Source organism: Lissotriton helveticus, chromosome 5_1 (assembly GCF_964261635.1).
Source record: "Lissotriton helveticus chromosome 5_1, aLisHel1.1, whole genome shotgun sequence".
Classification (NCBI taxonomy): Eukaryota; Metazoa; Chordata; class Amphibia; order Caudata; family Salamandridae; genus Lissotriton; species Lissotriton helveticus.
The window spans coordinates 901410198-901428336 of record NC_136065.1 but is presented as its reverse complement, the minus strand read 5'-3'; the positions used below and the strand labels follow the sequence as shown (position 1 = coordinate 901428336).

The 18139-nt window shown below is 50.3% G+C and overlaps 1 protein-coding gene across 3 annotated transcripts in view; it reads right to left on the bottom strand.

The window, feature by feature from the left end:
* Nucleotides 1-18139, bottom strand: part of VDAC2 (voltage dependent anion channel 2) — a 97518-nt gene that overhangs the window by 15898 nt on the left and 63481 nt on the right. For all 3 annotated transcript variants that reach the window (XM_078643361.1, XM_078643360.1, XM_078643359.1), the window contains exons 6-8: nucleotides 14042-14269; nucleotides 13021-13171; nucleotides 12450-12507 (exon numbers count right to left, since the gene is read on the bottom strand). In XM_078643361.1, coding sequence (XP_078499487.1) covers nucleotides 12450-12507; nucleotides 13021-13171; nucleotides 14042-14269 — 437 coding nt within the window. The remainder of the gene's footprint in view (nucleotides 1-12449; nucleotides 12508-13020; nucleotides 13172-14041; nucleotides 14270-18139) is intronic.

Sequence of the window (18139 nt, the reverse complement as noted above, 5' to 3'; positions counted from 1 at the left end):
ATCTTAGGTGCAATTTGTAAAGCGCACTAACGCCGAAGCTTCTTGGCGCTGCTCGCGAGGGACTTTCTATAGCACCTTTTCGGAGCATAAGTGATAGCTCCAATTGCAGCTGATGTAAGTTCTTGTGGAGCATTGGGCGAGGAGGAGTTTGAGGAGGGGTTTCTGTGAACTCCAGAGTGTCCGAATTGAACTAGTTGAAGGACCCATCGATCCGTAGTAATCAGTTTCCAATTTTGTAGGAAAGACTAGATTCTTCCTCCAATCTTGTACGGTAGAGAAGAAGTGGAGACCTGTGACAGGGAGAAGTCATTGTCTTCTGGCTGTGTTAGTTTTTCCTCCTTTGCCACGAAAGGAAGACCTTGTGTAGGACGACTGTTGTCTCTGCTGATATTGGGGTTTGTACTGCTGGTTTGAGCTGTACGAGGACCGGTAACCTTGAAAATCTCCTCTTGAAGCTTGGCCTCTCCCTCTGGAGCCCCGAAAGGGAGGTTTAGTAAACTTGAGGGTACCCAGTGCCTTCGCTGTATCGGTATCTTTTTTAATACCTTGAAGCGCCTCATCTATATGTGCTCCAAATAAAAGTTGGCCATCATAAGGCAAGTCAAGTACCTTAGCTTGCACTTCCGGCCGAAAGGTAGTTGCTTTGAGCCAGCCTTGACGTCTCAGCACCGCAGCTCCAGCTAGCTGGCGGAAACCAGTCGATGCGACATCCATAGCACAGTCAATCATGTTTTTGGGCTACAAAGCCCCTATCAACCTCGACCCATGGTGGCCAAACTGTCTTGGTCCTCCACCCCTCCCTAAGAACCAGATAAAGAGCCTGGGGGTGTGGCTTGACTCCTCTTTGGGATTCCAAGTCCAGGCAAAGAAGGTTGCTGCGACCGGTTATGGACTGATTAGGGTCCTCAGGAAGGTCTTGACCTTTCTTCCGTTTGAGGCCAGACGCATGCTAGTACAGTCGCTGATTCTCTTGCGGTTGGACTATGCCAATGCTGTCTATTGTGGGGCCCCTGCAGGGTCCATCCAAACTTTGCAATCTGTGCATAACTGCGCAGCTCGGCTGCTTATGAACATACGCAGCTCAGCGAAGGCCGCATTGCGACATCTTCATTGGCTGCAGATTCATGAAAGAATCACGTTTAAAACCCTGTGCATGGCGCATAAGTCGGTCTGGAATTATGGTCCCACTATTCTTTATCCTCTGTTTTGCCGACACCAATCTCTCAGATCCTTGAGATCTAATCAGCGTAATTTACTGGTGGTACCAAGGGTGAAGCGAGCCCGAATGGGTGGTCGCCAGCTCTCTTTTCTAGCAGCCAAGTGCTGGAACAATCTCCCAGATAACATCAGGCTTGAAAGTAACCATCTCGCCTTTAGGAAGCGACTGAAGACACTTCTGTTCCATTGATTGTCTTCAACCAGTCCTTTGGTCTAACAGCGCTGGGATGCCTTAGGGTAGCCATGCGCTATAGAAAAGAGTATTCATTCATTCATTCATGTCTGAGGCTGAGCGTTCGCCTTCTAAGAGAATCTTTTTTGCCTCTTCTTTCTCTTCCTCCGACAAAGATCCCAAATATGAGGCGATATCAGCCCCCATTTGACGATTGTAACGTCCTAACAGTGCCATGGAGTTTGCAGCTCGCACTGTCAATGCGGACATTGAAGAACACAGCTTCCCAATATTGTCCAGTTTTCGTCCCTCCTTATCCGGTGGCGCAGTTAGAGTAGCCTAAGGATTTGCGCTGCGCTGCTTGAGTAATGACTGAGTATTGACGAGTATGGCTTGGGATGGCCAGTAAGGCCAGCTGGAGCCGTGTCTGGAGCCTTCTATTTCTTGTCCAGCCTGGGCAGAACCTGGGGCAAGGAAGAAGGGTTTTGCATGATTTTAACCCCTTGGGTCCAAATGTATTCTATGATAGGTATGGACCTAACAGTCTTTTTGAACGGTTCCCTGAAATCATAAAGGAAGCAGTCTTGTTGTTGGGTAGTTATTGGAATTTTGAAACGCAAAGCCGCCCTTTCTAGGATATTATGGAATCCCTGAATGTCCTCCAGGGGCGAATCGGCTTGCGTTGGCACAGGAGATGCTGGACACGGAATGACGTAATCATCCCACTCGTCATATGAATCCTGGAGTTCCCCTTCCACCTGCTGTTGCTCCTCTTCTTCATCCGAGGATGGAGGATGGAGGATGCTGTGCAGGAGCAGGATCAGGGTGAAGCACTAGAGGTGGAGGCCGAGGTCTAGGCGGAGGCGTAACCACTTAAGGTGGAGGAGGAGTAGAGGGAAACCTGTTTGTAGTCCGCAATCAAGAACTGCAGATCCGTGACTATGGACGCAGGAAGACACCATAGGTTGAGGAGGAGGTTGGAATTCCTCCTGGTAATCCACTCGTTTATCCTGCTCTTGTTCCTCATAATCTGAACTCATGATATTTTACGTGCAGTTCAGATGGGCTTGTAGCTGTCTGGAACATAGAATCCTCATCAGAGTCTTCGTTATCCAGAAGATGCGCAGGTGGTAAAGCCTGGACTCTGCTCGGAGAGGTTAGATCCGGTGTCAGAGTGCGTTTAGTAATTTTTAAGTGAACATATGCACTTTTCAAGGTAGGTTCCTGTGTCGTCGTCGAGCTAGTCGACAGGGTGACCGTCGACAGAGGGACGTCGACGACTGATCCAGAAGGTATCGTCGACGCCGATGTCGTAGTCGACGGTTGCAGCGTCGATGACGTAGTCGACGGTGATTTCTTAGTAGACGGCTTCGTCGTAGAGTGTGACCTAGTCGACGTCGATGGAGCCTTCGTCGACGTTGATTTCTTCGTCGACTACGGAGCTTTAGTCTACAACGATGTGGACTTAGTCGACGTGGAAGCGCTAGTCGACGACGGCGTCAACGTCTATCTTTATAATAGATGAAACGGACCTACCAGTCGACGACAATGAAGAGGTTGTAGAAGTCGACGTGGATAATGAAGAGGACGCCACAGAAGTGGAGATGGTTGCTGTCGACGCTGTCACAGGCAGCGCTGAAGAGGTCGTGAAGGGTTTCTTAAAGGTGGAAACAGAGCCCTGAGGAGAAACCTTCACAGGCAAGACCTTAGAATGAACCTCTGAAGACTTCAGCGTCTTCTTTGGGAGTGGCTCTGAAGACGGTCCTGGGGATGTCACTCTAGGTCTTTTAGGAGAGGAATGTGGACTCCTGAAGGAACACTCACTCTCACCTGAAGAGACTGCCTGGTCCTTATCCTTCAGTCTCTGTAGCCATATCAAAAGGCACCCCTCTCTGTCCTTGAGGGTCTTTGTTGAAAAGGTCCGACAGATCTTACAATCCTTAGAAGAGTGGTCTGGGTAGAGACAATAAAGGCAATCCTTATGCTTGTCATCTACATGAAGCCTCTTCTTGTTACAAGAGGCACAAGGTCTAAAAAGTCCTTTTTTAGGAGTATCAGCCATGGTAAACTGAAAACCCCACACAACTGAAGAAATTGTTGTCCTGACCGGAGCATTCAGCTACTTCTAGAAACAGAGCCTCCTGCCACAAGTCCCACTGTCCCCTGGTACCACATATGCTTGTCTGCAAGCATCATCCATTAATCTCTAGCTCGCCCAGATGAATACCCAACCCATCAATGATACAGTCACAACAGTTTGTTCAAGGTGGAGTAGGGAGAGGGGTCTGCAGATGGTTCAAATGCTGTCAGGCAGCCACCACTGCAGGTCTTTCAGAGTCTCCTTTGAAATCTGGATGGAGTCTAAAGATTGCCTTGGTGCTAAGCCCAGTGAGACTTCACATCCCACTGCAGAGCCTGCATGTGCCACATGTTGTCCAGTAGTAGTATACAGGAGGCCAAGAAGTCTCAGAGCTTATCACACTGAGACCAAGACTGAAGCCTGAATGTCCTGGACTCGTTGATGCAGAGTAATGGCTCGAAAAGCACTGTATCCTAGATGGCCATGATAAATGGGAGCCGCTGTGAATCAGTCAGGTGTGACTTCAGCATACTGATGGAAAAACCCAACAATGTCAACAGATCAGCCGTCGTCTGGAGGTGTTTAACAGACATGAGGAGACGCCACCTTTATCAACAAGTAGTAAAGGTATTGGAAAGACTGGTATTTCCAACCTTCCTAGATAAGCTGCGACCCCCCCCCCACCCCCACCACCACTTCTGTGAACACCAGAGATGCAATGGTCTAGCCAAAAGTGAGCAATGAACAATGGAAAGGCTTGTGGCTTACCTGAAACTGACCATAGCATCTGTGGGACTGCCAGATGGGGATGTAAAAAAATAAGCGCCCTGCAAGTCAAGCACTACCATCCAGTCTCCTGGATCCAAGGCAGACAAGACTTGGGCCCGCCCTTGCAGTGGAGGAAGTTCGAAGATGTAGGATTGGATGAAGGCCTCAGTCCTTCGTACCAGAAAATAATAGGAGTACACTCTCAAATGCTCCCTTTGCCAAGGGCCAGAATTTTTTTGGGAGAGGTCTTCCAGGAGGCGTTGCAGGTCAGCTGAAACAGACAGGAAGGAGCCAGGAACAGCTAAATTCTAGGATCTGGAGCATCCAGCGGTTGGACGTTATGCTCTGTTAATCGGGGAGGTGAAAAGTGACTTGCTTGCCTACTGGGCAATCTGGTGCCACTGAGGCTAACAAGGCAGTTTTGATACAGCTTTTATTTTTTGTGGTGGGGGGAGGGGGATTGGGGAGAAGCGTTCCTCTTCCTCTACCATCAAAGGTTTGGGAAGCTTGCTGAGGCCCATATTGGCCCCTCTGCTGGTAGCCCTTTCTAAAGTCTCAATAGGCAAGAGTGGTCTGGGCAACTGGCGTATAGGCAGAGCTACACAGAATGAGCTGTGGCTTTGCTCTTTTTTAAACTTTCTAAGGCAGAGTCTGCCTTTCTTCAAACAGACCAGGCCATTCAAATGGCATTTCCGTTAGAGACTGCTGGACGTCTGAAGAGAAGCCTGTGAAGCGCATCCAGGTGTGGCGCCTTAGTACCACACTGATGCAGACTAGACTTAGCCAAGAGTCTGACATATTCAAGCCAGGCCTGATGGCGTGTGAAGGTTTCCTTTCGCTCACTCTCCATCCAGGGGAGTTTTTGGGGACTACTAGCACGCGCATCAATGCCTCACTGAAGTGCAATAGAGGTTCCAGGTTTGTTTGTGCAGAATTCAGGACTTAAGTAGGAACACTGGTTTTGACCCCTGTAGTTGGCAATCTGAAGTCTACGAATTAAGTCTCTCTCCTGAATAGCAAATGAGATGGTGTGCTGTCGCCGGTCTAGAAGAGGACTGGAAAATGTCTGGGCAGATTTTTTGACCAATGGTGTCTTATAGGCCTTCAAAATGTCCCCCATCTTGATGAGCTTCACCTTGGTCATTATCAGCATGGTGGTGTATAGTCCAGTCCTTAGTGAGCACAATGTCAAGGTGGGTTTATCTCAGTCTCTGATAAAACTATCATATCCTTGTCTGGAATAGTTGCCAGTCCCCGCGTTCGAATACTGGGCAGTGGCGTCAGCCTAGTCGCTGGCCTTCGATCCAGTGTAGTCTGTGCCGATGGTAGGGTTGGGGCTCAGTCGAGTAGCCAGATCCAAATGAGGTACCAGCTTTGGGTGGAGGTCAAGTGGAGTGGTCTGCACTAGGAGAAGGATCTGCCGGCAGTAATTCAACTGTCATCCACCTCCCCTCTGTGGCACCCAAAGGGATTTGTGTACGGAACCAAACACATTGGGCTGTTGTGGCATAGCTGTCCATTGTAGATTGAAATTAGTGAAGGTGTTGGTTCCAGGCAGGGAGACACTTTGTGGTCAAGTGGAGAAACGAATAGTTTTCTTACCGGTCGGTGTAGTTTTGCAGCTTTAAGATCTTTCTGGATTCACTATGCTGTGCATTATTCCACGGTCTTGTGGCTGGGTCCGGATTCGTAGTCTTTTCTTTGTTTTTTTGTTTTTTTTTCGTAGCCCAGGTGGGCGTCGGCGTCACACCTCCTTGGGTGCATTTCCGGTGACGTCGGCATGCTTCCTGCGGAAGCTCCCACTCTTGGGCGCCATCTTCGGTTTCTTTTTTTCCGTGTTTTTCATTTCCGAAGTAATGGCAATGTTCTATTCAGGTGATATTTTACCGCTTTGTACTTTTAAAAGTTTCCCTTTTTTTTTTTAACCACCTCTTCTCTCTCCAGCCTCATCTTTCTGGCGGAGGTGGGTGGGTTCGCTAGTGAATCCAGAAAGATCTTCAAGCTGCAAAACTACACCGACAGGTAAGAAAACTATTCGTTTTGCAGCGTGAATCTTTCTGGATTCACTATGCGGTGCATAGATTTTGTAGCGGTTTCTCATCTCTGTGGCGGCTGGGTGGAAGATGAGCGTTGGTTATTGAATATGTGCTGGAGCACCTTTTGTCAGACTTGTGCTTCCTTGTTCATCTGTATATCCACACAGTAGTGTTCGTGAACGTGTGCACCGAAGCCCATGTTGCCGCCAGGCATATGTCCTCTATGGGTGTGTTAGCCAGGAAGGCTATTGTAGCACCCTTTTTCCTAGTGGAGTGGGCACGTGTCCCCTCTGCTAGCTCTTGTCCTGCACGCTTGTGGCAGAGTTGAATTGTCTGTGCGATCCATCGTGCAATAGTCTTTTTGGTTACTGCCTTTCCCATGAAACTGTTAGCGAATGACATGAAGAACTGTTTGGTCTTCCTGTGTCCCTTCGTCCTCTCAATGTAGTGCATGACTGCCCTTCTGGCGTCCAGGGTGCGCAGAGCTCGCTCTGCGCTAGTTGTTGATTTTTGGAAAAAACTCTGTATCTGTATAGACTGGTTCATGTGGAATTTGGATACCACTTTCGGCATGAAGTGTGGGTCAGTCCTCATCACAACCCTATCATTGTGTATTTGTATGTAGGGTTCTTGTAGCGTTAGCGCCTGAAGCTCGCTTACTCTGCGTAAGGACGTTATTGCAACCAGGAAAGCTGTTTTCATAGTTCGCATCTTTAGGGAGGCTTTGTGAAGTGGCTCAAAGGGCGCTTTCATGAGTTCCGTGAGGACTATGTTCAAGTTCCATGCAGGTGGCGGCCCCCGCTTGGGTGGTGCGATCCTTTTTGCTCCTTCCAGGAATCTCTTCACCACCTGTGATGTGAAGAAACTCCTGCACGTCTCCCCCCTTGTGTAGGCGACTATCGCTGCCAAGTGAACTCTCTAAGAGGATGAGCTAAGGTTCTTCTCCAGCAAGTGTGTTAGGTACCTTAGCACTGTGGAGTCCTTTAGTGTGAAGTCTTTCTTTTCTGCACCACATTGTGAATCTTTTCCATTTCGCAACGTAGCACTTCCGAGTGCTGGGTCTCCCTGCCTCCCGAAGGACCTTCAAGGTGCTTTCTGGCAGTCTCAAATGTGCGAACTCTATGTCCTCAGGCTCAGGCTCAGGCTCTCTGGCTCTGGGTGTAGCACCTCTCCGTTCTGCATGGAGAGTAGGTCTTTCCTCCTGTCGAATCTGTGGGGTGCACACGGTGTCATCTCCATGATCTGCAAGTACCATGTCTGTCTGGCCCACTGTGGCGCGACCAGTATCAGGGTCATGTTGCTCGCTCTGCACTTGTTCAGCACTCTGTGTCAGTGGTATCGGGGGGAAAGGCGTAAGCAAATGTCCCGGACCAATCTATCCATAGGGCATTCCCCAGTGACCCCTCCTCGGGCTGTCTGGATGCGAAGTTTTGGCATTTTGCGGTGTTCCCCATCTGTCGAACAGCCACCTCGTCTCTTGAACATTGAGCTCCCACTCGTGGGATGCCGATGTCTGTCTGCTGAGCCAATCTGCTTGTATGTTGTCCTTCCCTGGTAGATGTATGGCTAGCAGGTCTATCTTGAGAGGGATGGCCCATCTCCATATCTCCTGCGCCAGCGTTGAAAGCGGAGCTGACTGTGTGCCCCCCTGCTTGTTGATGTAGAACATCGCGGTGGTGTTGTCTGTTTGTAGCAACACCTTGTGCTTGTACAGTCTTGTTTGGAAAGCTTTCAGTGCAAGGAAGATTGTCTTTAATTCCAGGTAATTGATGTGCCTTGTCGCATCTGCTGGCGTCCACAGTCCCCTCACCTTGAGCTCCATGTGAGCGCCCCATCCCTTCAGGGATGCGTCTGTGGTGATGGTCACTGTTGGCGTTGGGGGCATTAGAGGCTTTCCCCTGGTTATGTTCTCCATGGTCCACCATGTCATCTCCTTCTGCACTGCGTGCGTTACAACCACTAGATCCTCCCAACTGCCTGTAGCTTGTGACCATTGCTCCTGTAGCCACTCTTGAATGGGTCTCATGTGGAGACGTACATTCGGTACCAGGTGGATGCATGATGCCATCATCCCCATGATCTTGCTCGCAGTCCTCACTGTCCGAGCTTGTCCCTTCCGGTAGAGGCGAGTTTGCTTCACCAGTGCCCTCGCCCTCTTCTCGCTGGGGAGCACCTTGCCCTGCAAGGTGTTGATCTGTGCTCCCAGGAAGATCTTCACTTGTTCCGGCTCCATTGATGATTTCTTCCAATGGATGGAGAACCCCAGGCTTATGAGCGTGCTCGTCACCGTGTGTGCGTGCTGCTTGCATTTCTGGTATGAGTTTGCTTTCACCAGCCAGTCGTCCAGGTAGGGGTATACGTGTATTCCCTGCCTTCGTAGGTGCGCTGTGACTGCTGCGAGGCACTTTGTGAAGACCCTCTGTGCTGATTTTAGCCCGAAGGCTAGTGTCATGAACTGGTAGTGGTTTTCTCCGATGGTGAAACTGAGCATATGCTTGTGCTTTCTGTTCATTGGGATGTGCAGGTAGGCGTCCTTGAGGTCTATTGTGACCATGAAGTCCCCGATCTGCAGTTGCGGGAGCACCTCTTGCAGGGAGGTCATTTTGAATTTTTGCGTTCTTATGAATTTGTTCAGGAACCTTAGGTCCAGAATGGGTCTCATTGTCTCGTCTACTTTTGGTACCAGGAAGTACGTTGAGTATATTCCCTTGTTTCTTTCCTTGAAGGGTACCCGTTCTATGGCCTGCTTCCGCAGGAGTTCCTTTACTTCTTCCTGAAGACACTCTAGCTGCTTGCTTGCTAGTTGTTTTCTTTTTGGTTTTCTGCTTGTTGGCCTCCCCTCCAACTCTATGCAGTATCCAAATTGGATGAGGTTGAGGATCCATTTGTCTGATGTGATTTCTCTCCATTCTTGGAGGTAAAATCTTAATCTTCCTCCCACTGGTGTTATGTGGTCGTAGATGTGTAGCTTGTCTTGACCCCTCTGTACGTGCTGCCCCCTGGGATCTTTTCTTTGGGTGGGCACACGGGGTTTTTTGAAGTCACTTAGAGGCGGGCTGCTGTCCACCTCTTCTATTCTGTCCACGTCCATTTCCTCTCCCTCGAAAGGACTGGCCTCTTTGCTGGTATTGCCAGAACTGCTTCTGCTGACCCTGCTGCGCCTGCAAGTCTGCCTGGTGAGTCTGTTGGAAAGCCTGGTGTGATGTACCTGGCTGGTTTCCCCCTCTCCCGCCAGGCCTCCGTGACGGGGTGCCCCTTTTGTTGCCTCTGAACTGCAATGCTCCCATGGACCTTGCTGTTTCGTTGTCCTTTAGTTGACTGAGCTTTTCATCAACTGTTGTTCCGAAAAGCGTGTCGCCGTTGAACGGTGTGTTCAGGATGCTGTGCTGCACTTCTGGTTTGAAACCTGAAATCCTGAGCCAGGCGTGTCTTCTTTCAGTGACACCCATCATCATGAGCCTGCTGGAGGTGTCTGCTCCATCCAGGGCCGTCTTAAGGCAAGAATTTGCCGCGTTCTACCCTTCTTCGACCAGCTTTTCGGCCTTCTGTCTGGCATCCTGGGGCAGGTCCTTCACCAACTGCCCCAGCTCCTCCATGATCTGGTACATGTGCGTTGGAATTAGCCATGCGCCAGTGGGTCGCGGCGTTCCGTTCGATCCTTCTGCCCACCAGATCCATCCTCTTGCTCTCCTTATCCGGTGGTGGTCCAGAAGTAGTGGGTACGTTAGCCCTCTTCCTTGCTGTGGCCGTGATAATGGAGTCTGCAGAGACCGTCCCCTGAATGTAGGGTGGGTCTATTGAGGAATGTTTGTACTTCTTCTCTGTTCTGGGAGTTACTGCCTTGCATGTTGCGGGCTGCCTGAATGCTTCCTTCCATTGAACCAAGACGCTGTCGAGCATTGGCAGGTATTGGCTCCTTGTTTGTTTGGGGAGCAATGTCTCTAGAAGGAAGTCTGCTTTCTGCTTCTCTTCGTCGAGCTTGAGCTTGAGCGCCGCTGCGGCAGATCTTATCACCGAGTTGTAGGCCCCGATGTCGTCCGGCGGCGATGGCCTCGAGGGATATGTGTCGACCGCCTCCTCCGGGCTATCGGTGTCGACATCTAGGTAATCCACCTCCTGTAGGTCAGAGGGGGCCGACTCTGCGTCCGTCCTGCTGTCCTCTTCCTCCCCATAATTGTAACTATCGTAGGAATTCTCTCTCTCTTCCTGGTCGTCGACCACCTCGACGTCCGGGTCTTGTTCCTCGGGGACCTCGTCTTCTTCCTCGACCACCTCCACCACTGGTGGCTTGGTCTTGTGTGGGATCGTGAAGGTTTTCATCTTTGCGTCGAAATCTTTCTTCCGCTGCAAGAGGTTTTCCATTTCGGCCTCGAGGCGTCTTCTCTTCTTCTCCATCTCGGCCGCGTGTTCCGCGTCGGATGGTTCGGCCGCTCTTTTCGGCAGTTGGCTCGTCGCCGTGTTCTTCGGTGCCGAAGTTAGACGTCGAACCAGATTTTGGCTCTCTGGTCGGCATCGGTAGTTTAGGGTCCTTCTCCCTCGATCGATCGATCCTTTACAGGGACGATTTTCGACGACTTCTGCTGCTCAACAGCTCTCGGCGCCGGGGACTCATTCTCAGAGGATCCGCTGGTCCTGTGGGTACTCGCGGACGCCAGGTGTTTTAGCGTCGGCGTTTTCAGGGCCTTGCCCTCGTTTTTCCGAGACTCAGTCTCTTGGGTTCTTGGGGGCCGGAGAGTCTCCTACCTTATCAGAAGTCTTTGTGTAATCGGTCTCTACGACCGTGTAGCTGTCGTCTTCGGCGGCAGCGTTGTCCTCTTCCTCGGAAGACATCCCCAGATCGTAGAGGGACGAGTCGGGGCCTTCCCCTGTAGGGTGGCGTGCGTTACCCTCCGTCTCTCTCTCACACGAAGGGTCTTCGGGGTGAAGGCGGAGCAGGCGTTGCAGTCCTCGTTTTCGTGATTTACCGGTAGACAAAGGTTGCATACCGGGTGCTGGTCCTTCTGCGCGTACTTGTGGTGGCAGTTACGGCAGAACTTGAACGGCGTGTTGTCCATCATCGATCGCTCAGGGCCTCCCTGGTCGCGTGTTCGTCGAAGATCTCGATGAATTCTCCTTCTCCTTTGCTGACTACTCGTCGATGAAGTCTCCTGGAGTCTTCAGATGCCTTTTCTTTGTAATTTCTGTCTTTTTCTTTCCTTTCTCCAAAAATGTCTGGAGCCCAAACGGGAACGATCCAGACCCGACTGCGGAAAAAAAGAATCTGAAGATGGCGCCCAAGAGTGGGAGCTTCCGCAGGAAGCATGCCGACGTCACCGGAAATGCACCCAAGGAGGTGTGACGCCGACACCCACCTGGGCTACGAAAAAAAAAAAAAAAAAAAAAAGACTACGAATCCGGACCCATCCACAAGACCGTGGAATAATGCACAGCATAGTGAATCCAGAAAGTTTCACGCTGCAAAACTAGAGCATTACAATGCTGTTGGTGAGTCTTGCCAACGCCCAGACTTTAGGAATTGTAATAATTCTAGAATATAAGTTGTAGCTCAAAATCAAGGTTATGGCTACTCAGTCACTAGTATTCAATAGCTAGCGGATTAAATACAAACGCCACTACAAAAGGACGGATTTATTTTGGCATCCAGGATCTCCATGAGATTAATGGTCTCTGCCCAAATTGTGAAGAGCACCCTTGTGAAGGAACTTGGGAGGAGAGACTAGTTTAATAGTTGTGCCCTTCCAGCATGTAAGACTAGGCTAGAAAGACAAAGGTTCTGCATGTGGATGAAGGCAGATTAAGCATGGAAGGGGGACATTCGAGGGATGCATGTGCAAGGAATGAGTGGGAAAGCGGGGTACGTTTAAGGTGGAAAATAGCTGAAAATAAGTGTGGAAAAAGGGGGAACTTTGAGTAGGAACTGGGCATTGCTTTTAGGCTCTTTTGTAACAAACTGCTTATAGAACAGAATAGAAATATAAAAAGGGCAGTGCAGAGTTCACACTCGCAGGAGGCCGGTTGGAGTGCTTAGTCACTGTACTCTTTGATGAAATATAAGAAATGGGTGCCTCTGCCAACACGTGGGACAGGTGCATCAACTTATTTGAATGATTATACCCAACACAAACTACACATCACATCCATGACGCTGCATGTGACTCATGTACAAAACACTTACCTGGCCTCAGGGTCTGAGTGTAACCGACACCGACTAGGCTGGAGTTATTTACTTTCACCTGCAAGACCATGGAAAAAGAAGTTGATTAAAGAGCAGTGTACACAGGGGAAAGGGGTGCTCTAAGAGGGGGTAGGGCATGAGGAAATTTACGGGGGGTAGGTCAGGACAAGAATACACTGGAGGATTTTAGGAGGGAATAAAGGGGCAGCAAACACATAGCAGCAAGGAATCCTCCTTCGTACTGCACAGGAGGCTTGACGCAGAAGGGAGATACACACCAAGTAGAAAAAAAAGGGATTGGTCCAATTTAATAATTCAAACGTTCCCAAATAATACATTATGGCACAGGCTGCCTTTATAATTTAATGCAGCACAGATTCTCAAGTCTTTTATATGGAGCCAAAGCATCATTAGTGAACATTTGAGCTCACACTGCAACATTTGAAAACTGGAGGAAATCCCACCCTATGTTTATGCCAAAACACTTGTCTCAATGGTGTGACTGCAGAGGGCTTTTTGTGGTGAAGCTGCTACCTATGTCAGGCCTCCCCAATAAGCACATTAGACTCACAGAGACGGTAGCAGACGGATCCAGCTGGTACTTGGCCGCTACTCCAAAGCGAGTAGTGTTGTTGCCTGCTGTCCAGGCTAGGTTGACGGCAGTGTCCAGATTGTCACTCACTTTCTGGTAAATGGAGCCCCCAAACTCAGACCCGTCATTGCTGTGGAAAAAAAGTTTCAAAGATACTCAAATAATTTTGTTAGATAAATGAAGAATTGAATTGCATCTGTTCTGATTAGAGGGATACATTTGTAGGTAACTGGAGATTGCGAAGTGAATACATTCAAAGACGTCTAGTCATTTCCAATACACTTTACATCTCAACTCCGTTACAATATTGAAGTGGATGCCCTTGTAGAAGTCAAAAAGAAAAGTCTGTTCAAACACTAGGACTGAAAAGCTCTCAAAGCACCTACTTTAATATTAAATTGTCAGAAATTCAGGCAAGCCCCCCCCTACTGGTAACAAGGTGAGGGCAAAGATGAACCAACCAACCCAAACATAAGGCAGTCCAAACGGGAAGTGTTCATCCTCTAACAGGGCGCACCCATCTTTCAAAACTGAGGCAGTGTAAACAGATTTCTACAACAGGAGACAGTTACCAATAAAGCAAAAAAATAATACACCGGTTAATTTAATTTGCCTGAGTATTGGGGAGGGAAATATCTGAGCAAAGAGTTCTGTACAGGTTCAAGCTCAAAGACTAACCGCACAATTAGTCTAATGCCTGCTGCGGATTTGCCATTACAGAGCAGGCTTATACCAGTCATGGCAACCTTTGCGGTTCGAGACGTAAATGTTTCATCACTGCACAAAATCTGTACACGCCTCAATCTTATCAAGCTGCAAAGTCAAAACCGGTCTCTAAAAAAGGACATTATGGCGATTAATGTTCAGAATTTATGGAGCCAAGTCAGTCCGCTCTGCAGTCACTGTCTAAGACTAGGTTTCAAAACTCAGATAATTATAAAAGTTTAATTTGCCTTTTCTTAGGACCAATCTTTAGAGGGTAAGTCTCACATGAACTTACACAGTGGTGTGCAGCTGGAAATCACCGGTTTTATATCCAACGGAAAAGTTATTCTTGGATAGCTTAGATTTGGCACTATCAAAAGTCATCTGGTATCCAGCTAACCAGCCTTCATAGCCAAAAACAGCAGAACCATGGATTGCAGGGCCAGCAAAATCGAAGTCCACATCACAGCCAAGGTTTACATACTCGCGCTTATAAGCGGTCTTCACCTTGGCACTCTTCTTCCTGAAATAATAAAGACATGCCATGAAACAGTGGCTAAATATTCCACAAAATGGTAAACACAGGAATTCCTCATTATGACTTTTATAACATATTAGCCCTATGCGTGCAGGCAAAAATGTAGGCAAAACTATTGTAACCAGGAAGGTTACCTCTTCCAAATATTTCACAAAGTACTTCAAACTGAGGTTTCAGCATTTTCTGTCACTTATCTTCAAAGCATCTTTGGAATCCAACTGTTGAGGTGCAGATCACCCACTGAATGGTCTAAAAGGACAGTTATTCAATTGCCACAGAGGGATCATTCAACTGTAGACTACAATAAAATCATGCTCTAGCATGACAATGTTGAAGGAGACAAGTGTTTCCAACATCAAATTTCAGGGTTCAATATGTCACACGGCACTATAATCTAACAACTGGTTGAATGTGATAGGCAGGGGGACACAAAGTCTTCTGGAACAATAATGCACTATTTTGTTTAGAGTACTCTAGTGCACTTCAAGAGCGAGGAAAGCGTCAGGTGGTGGACAAGGAAGGCAGATATGCCCTACTAGAGGGACTCTTAGATGGACAGGGGATCCTCCTGGGTAGCATTTACGCCCCCAATGCTGAGCAAGATAAATTTTGGGATCACCTTACAGGGGTACTGGCCCAGTTCACTGCCGTCCCTTGGGTCTTAGGGGGTGACTACAACTGCACGTTGAACCCTACATTAGACCACTCACACCCCCCCCCCTGCACATTCCCCGGCCCCCCGGCAAGCGGAGCTATTCAGAGCGTGGGCCTCACACTGGGTGCTTACTGATGCTTGGCGACACTTATACCCCCATGCCCGTGTTTACTCATTCCACTCAATACCCCACAACCTTCGGGTCAGTCTGGACAGATTCTTATGCTCTGCCCCGATCCTCCCTACACTAATCTCCTCGGACTACCTGGGCCGGATCATCTCAGACCATGACGCCCACATACTGCGCCTGACCTGGCACCCCCCCCACACCCGCCTGTCCCCACTTGGCGACTTCCTAAGGACTGTGACAGACCAGGTATTCAGGGACTCACACCAGCGCAGCATACAAGACTACTTTTCACACAATGCGAACACGGCCTCATCGGCGCTAGTAGAATGGGATGCGTTTAAGGTGGTGGCACGGGGGGACTGCATCAAACAGATCGCAGGGGTTCGCCGTACCTTGGAGCAGATACTTGCGACCACGGAACGGCGTCTAGCTGCACTCACTAAACAAACCGGTATCTCAGCAGAACACGCCGCTCGGACAGCCGAGGCGAAGTCCACATACCAAGCGGCCTGTGCTGATCTCAGGAAATATAATTTCAGGGCTTATGCCGCCAGAGTCCATAAAGATAGGGACAAAATGGGAGCACTACTGGCCTGGATGGCGAGGCAAGACACAGAGATCAAACCAATCACGGACATCAACCTAGAGGGCGTGCTAGTGCGATCTCAGGTTGAGATCCTTCTGGCGTTCCAGCGCTATTACGCTAAGGTGTACGAGGCCCCGCCCCAGCCTTCCCCGGCGTTCGTGGACCATTTCCTCGATCCACTATCGCTGCCCAAGTTATCAGACGCTGACAAACGGACGCTGGACGCTAAAATAGCTCCCACAGACATTACCCAGGCACTATGCGCCTTGTCTCGTAATAAAGCCCCGGGTCTTGACAGCCTTCCGCTGGACTACTACCTGACGTTTTCCTCCCTGGTGGTCCCTCGCCTGGCTCAAGTGTTCACGACAGCCCTTGATCTGGGAGTGTTGCCCTGTTCCTTACGAGAATCAGTGATTGTTACCTTCCCCAAACCACACAGAGACTCACATCACATGGGCTCGTACCGCCCCATCACGCTCCTGTCGGCGGACTGTAAGGTCCTCGGGAAGATACTGGCTGACAGGTACGCCCAGGTCGTGTGCCCACTGATCCACCCTGAACAATGCAGGTTCGTTCCAGGGAGAAACACCTCACAGAACATCCGCCGAGTCTTCCATGTCCAGGACCAGGTGCGGGACAGATTCCCTCGGGCCGCCTGCCTCATCTTAGATCTGGAGAAGGCGTTAGACACCCTCACCTGGCCGTACCTTTTCTCGGTCCTACGCCGTCTCAACATCGGCCCGATACTCGCAGCATACACACGCCTTCTATACACCGATCTGACGACGAGCGTCCGGATTGGGAAATACATTTCGCCTGCATTTGAAGTCCGGTGGGGCACAAGACAGGGGTGCCCCCTGTCACCTCTTCTTTTCGCCCTAGCCATCGAACCGCTAGCGATCAGACTGCGTCAGGAGGGTTTGCACTGGGGCATCCCGCTTGCGGATGTCACGCACTGCGTCTCCATGTACGCAGAGGACCTCCTCATCTATGTCCGGGACATCGAAGCTGACCTTACCCCCATAGGGGTGGCGCTCAATGAGTTCGCAGATGCCTCAGGACTCAGAGTGAACTGGGACAAGTCCACGATCTACCCCTTCCACCCGGAACTGCCGCCCCGGGACGTTCAGCTGGGGACTCAGACTCTCGTGGTCCGCGGAGGCCCCCCGGTACCTAGGTGTCCGACTATCATTCTACGGCTGACATCTTCGACAGTAATCATCGCAGAGCGCTAGCTAGCCTTCGCCCGGCGGTTGGCTTCTGGACCAAGCTCCCACGCGCCCCGATTGGGCGGATAGCCCTGGCTAAAATGGTGATGCTCTCCCGGCTCCTCTATCATTTCGCTAACCTGCCAGTGGTGCCGCCTAGGTCCTTCTTCTGAGACCTCAACTCCCTCCTAGGCACCCTTATATGGGGCTCAGGTCGACGCAGAGTGGCCCTGAAAACACTTCAACTCCCCACAACACAGGGCGGGCTTGGAGCTCCCTCCTTTGAGTCCTATTTCCTGGCAGCGCAGCTCCAGTGGCTGTCGTATTGGACGGCGGACCGACATACCCGGGAGGCTTGCACCCCGGCCGGCAGAATCACGACCCCGGAGCTTACCAGACGTCTCCTTCCGGGCACTAAACCACAAAGTACGTACCCCCTCCAAGTCGCGATAGCGCGCCAATGCATAATGCGGATCCACCGGATTTCCTCCGGAAGGACCCCATACTCCCATTACTGCCGCTGGTTGGCTGCCCCAGACGGGAATCTTATTTCTCGGCTCCTATGCTCGCCGAATGGACGCACTGCGACGTCACAGACATGGAGTCGCTCTTTGAGGAAGGTCAGCTGAAATCGTTCGACCAGCTGGTCGCGGAGTTCGCGCTCCTCCCAGGCCAATTCCTCAGATACAGACAACTACTCGAGGGTTTCCGCCCCTACCAGAATCTCCAGGCCGGCGAACCTGACACATCCAGTTATACACACTATCCTGCGTATGGGTACGGGACGCCACTTAGTCACCTGGCTATATAAATCGATCCAAGAACTCTCGTACGCCCCCCTGGCGACCCTGCGGGCCACATAGGAGGAAGACATCGGACCCGCATTGCACGATTCAGAGTGGACCAAGGCGCTCGAGGCCCCGAAGCGCGTCTCTAGGAACGCCCGTTTCAAAAACATCCAATACTACCTACTACACAGGGCATACCTCACACGGCGCGACTGCAAAAATGTTATCCCACAACACAATTCCTCTGCCCCAGATGTCATTCCCCCGATACGGATTTCCGCCACATGTTTTGGAGCTGCCCCTGTCCAATCCCTGTAGCAGACGGTACACGACTCACTGAAAGACCTCACAGGCCTCGCAACCCTAGCCTCCTGGGAATCCAGCGCGCTAGGCATTTTTCATATCTCTAAACGGGTCCCGGCACACAGACGCTTTGTATCCCTAGCGCTGCTCCTGGCGAACAGATGTATAGCTATGCACTGGCGATC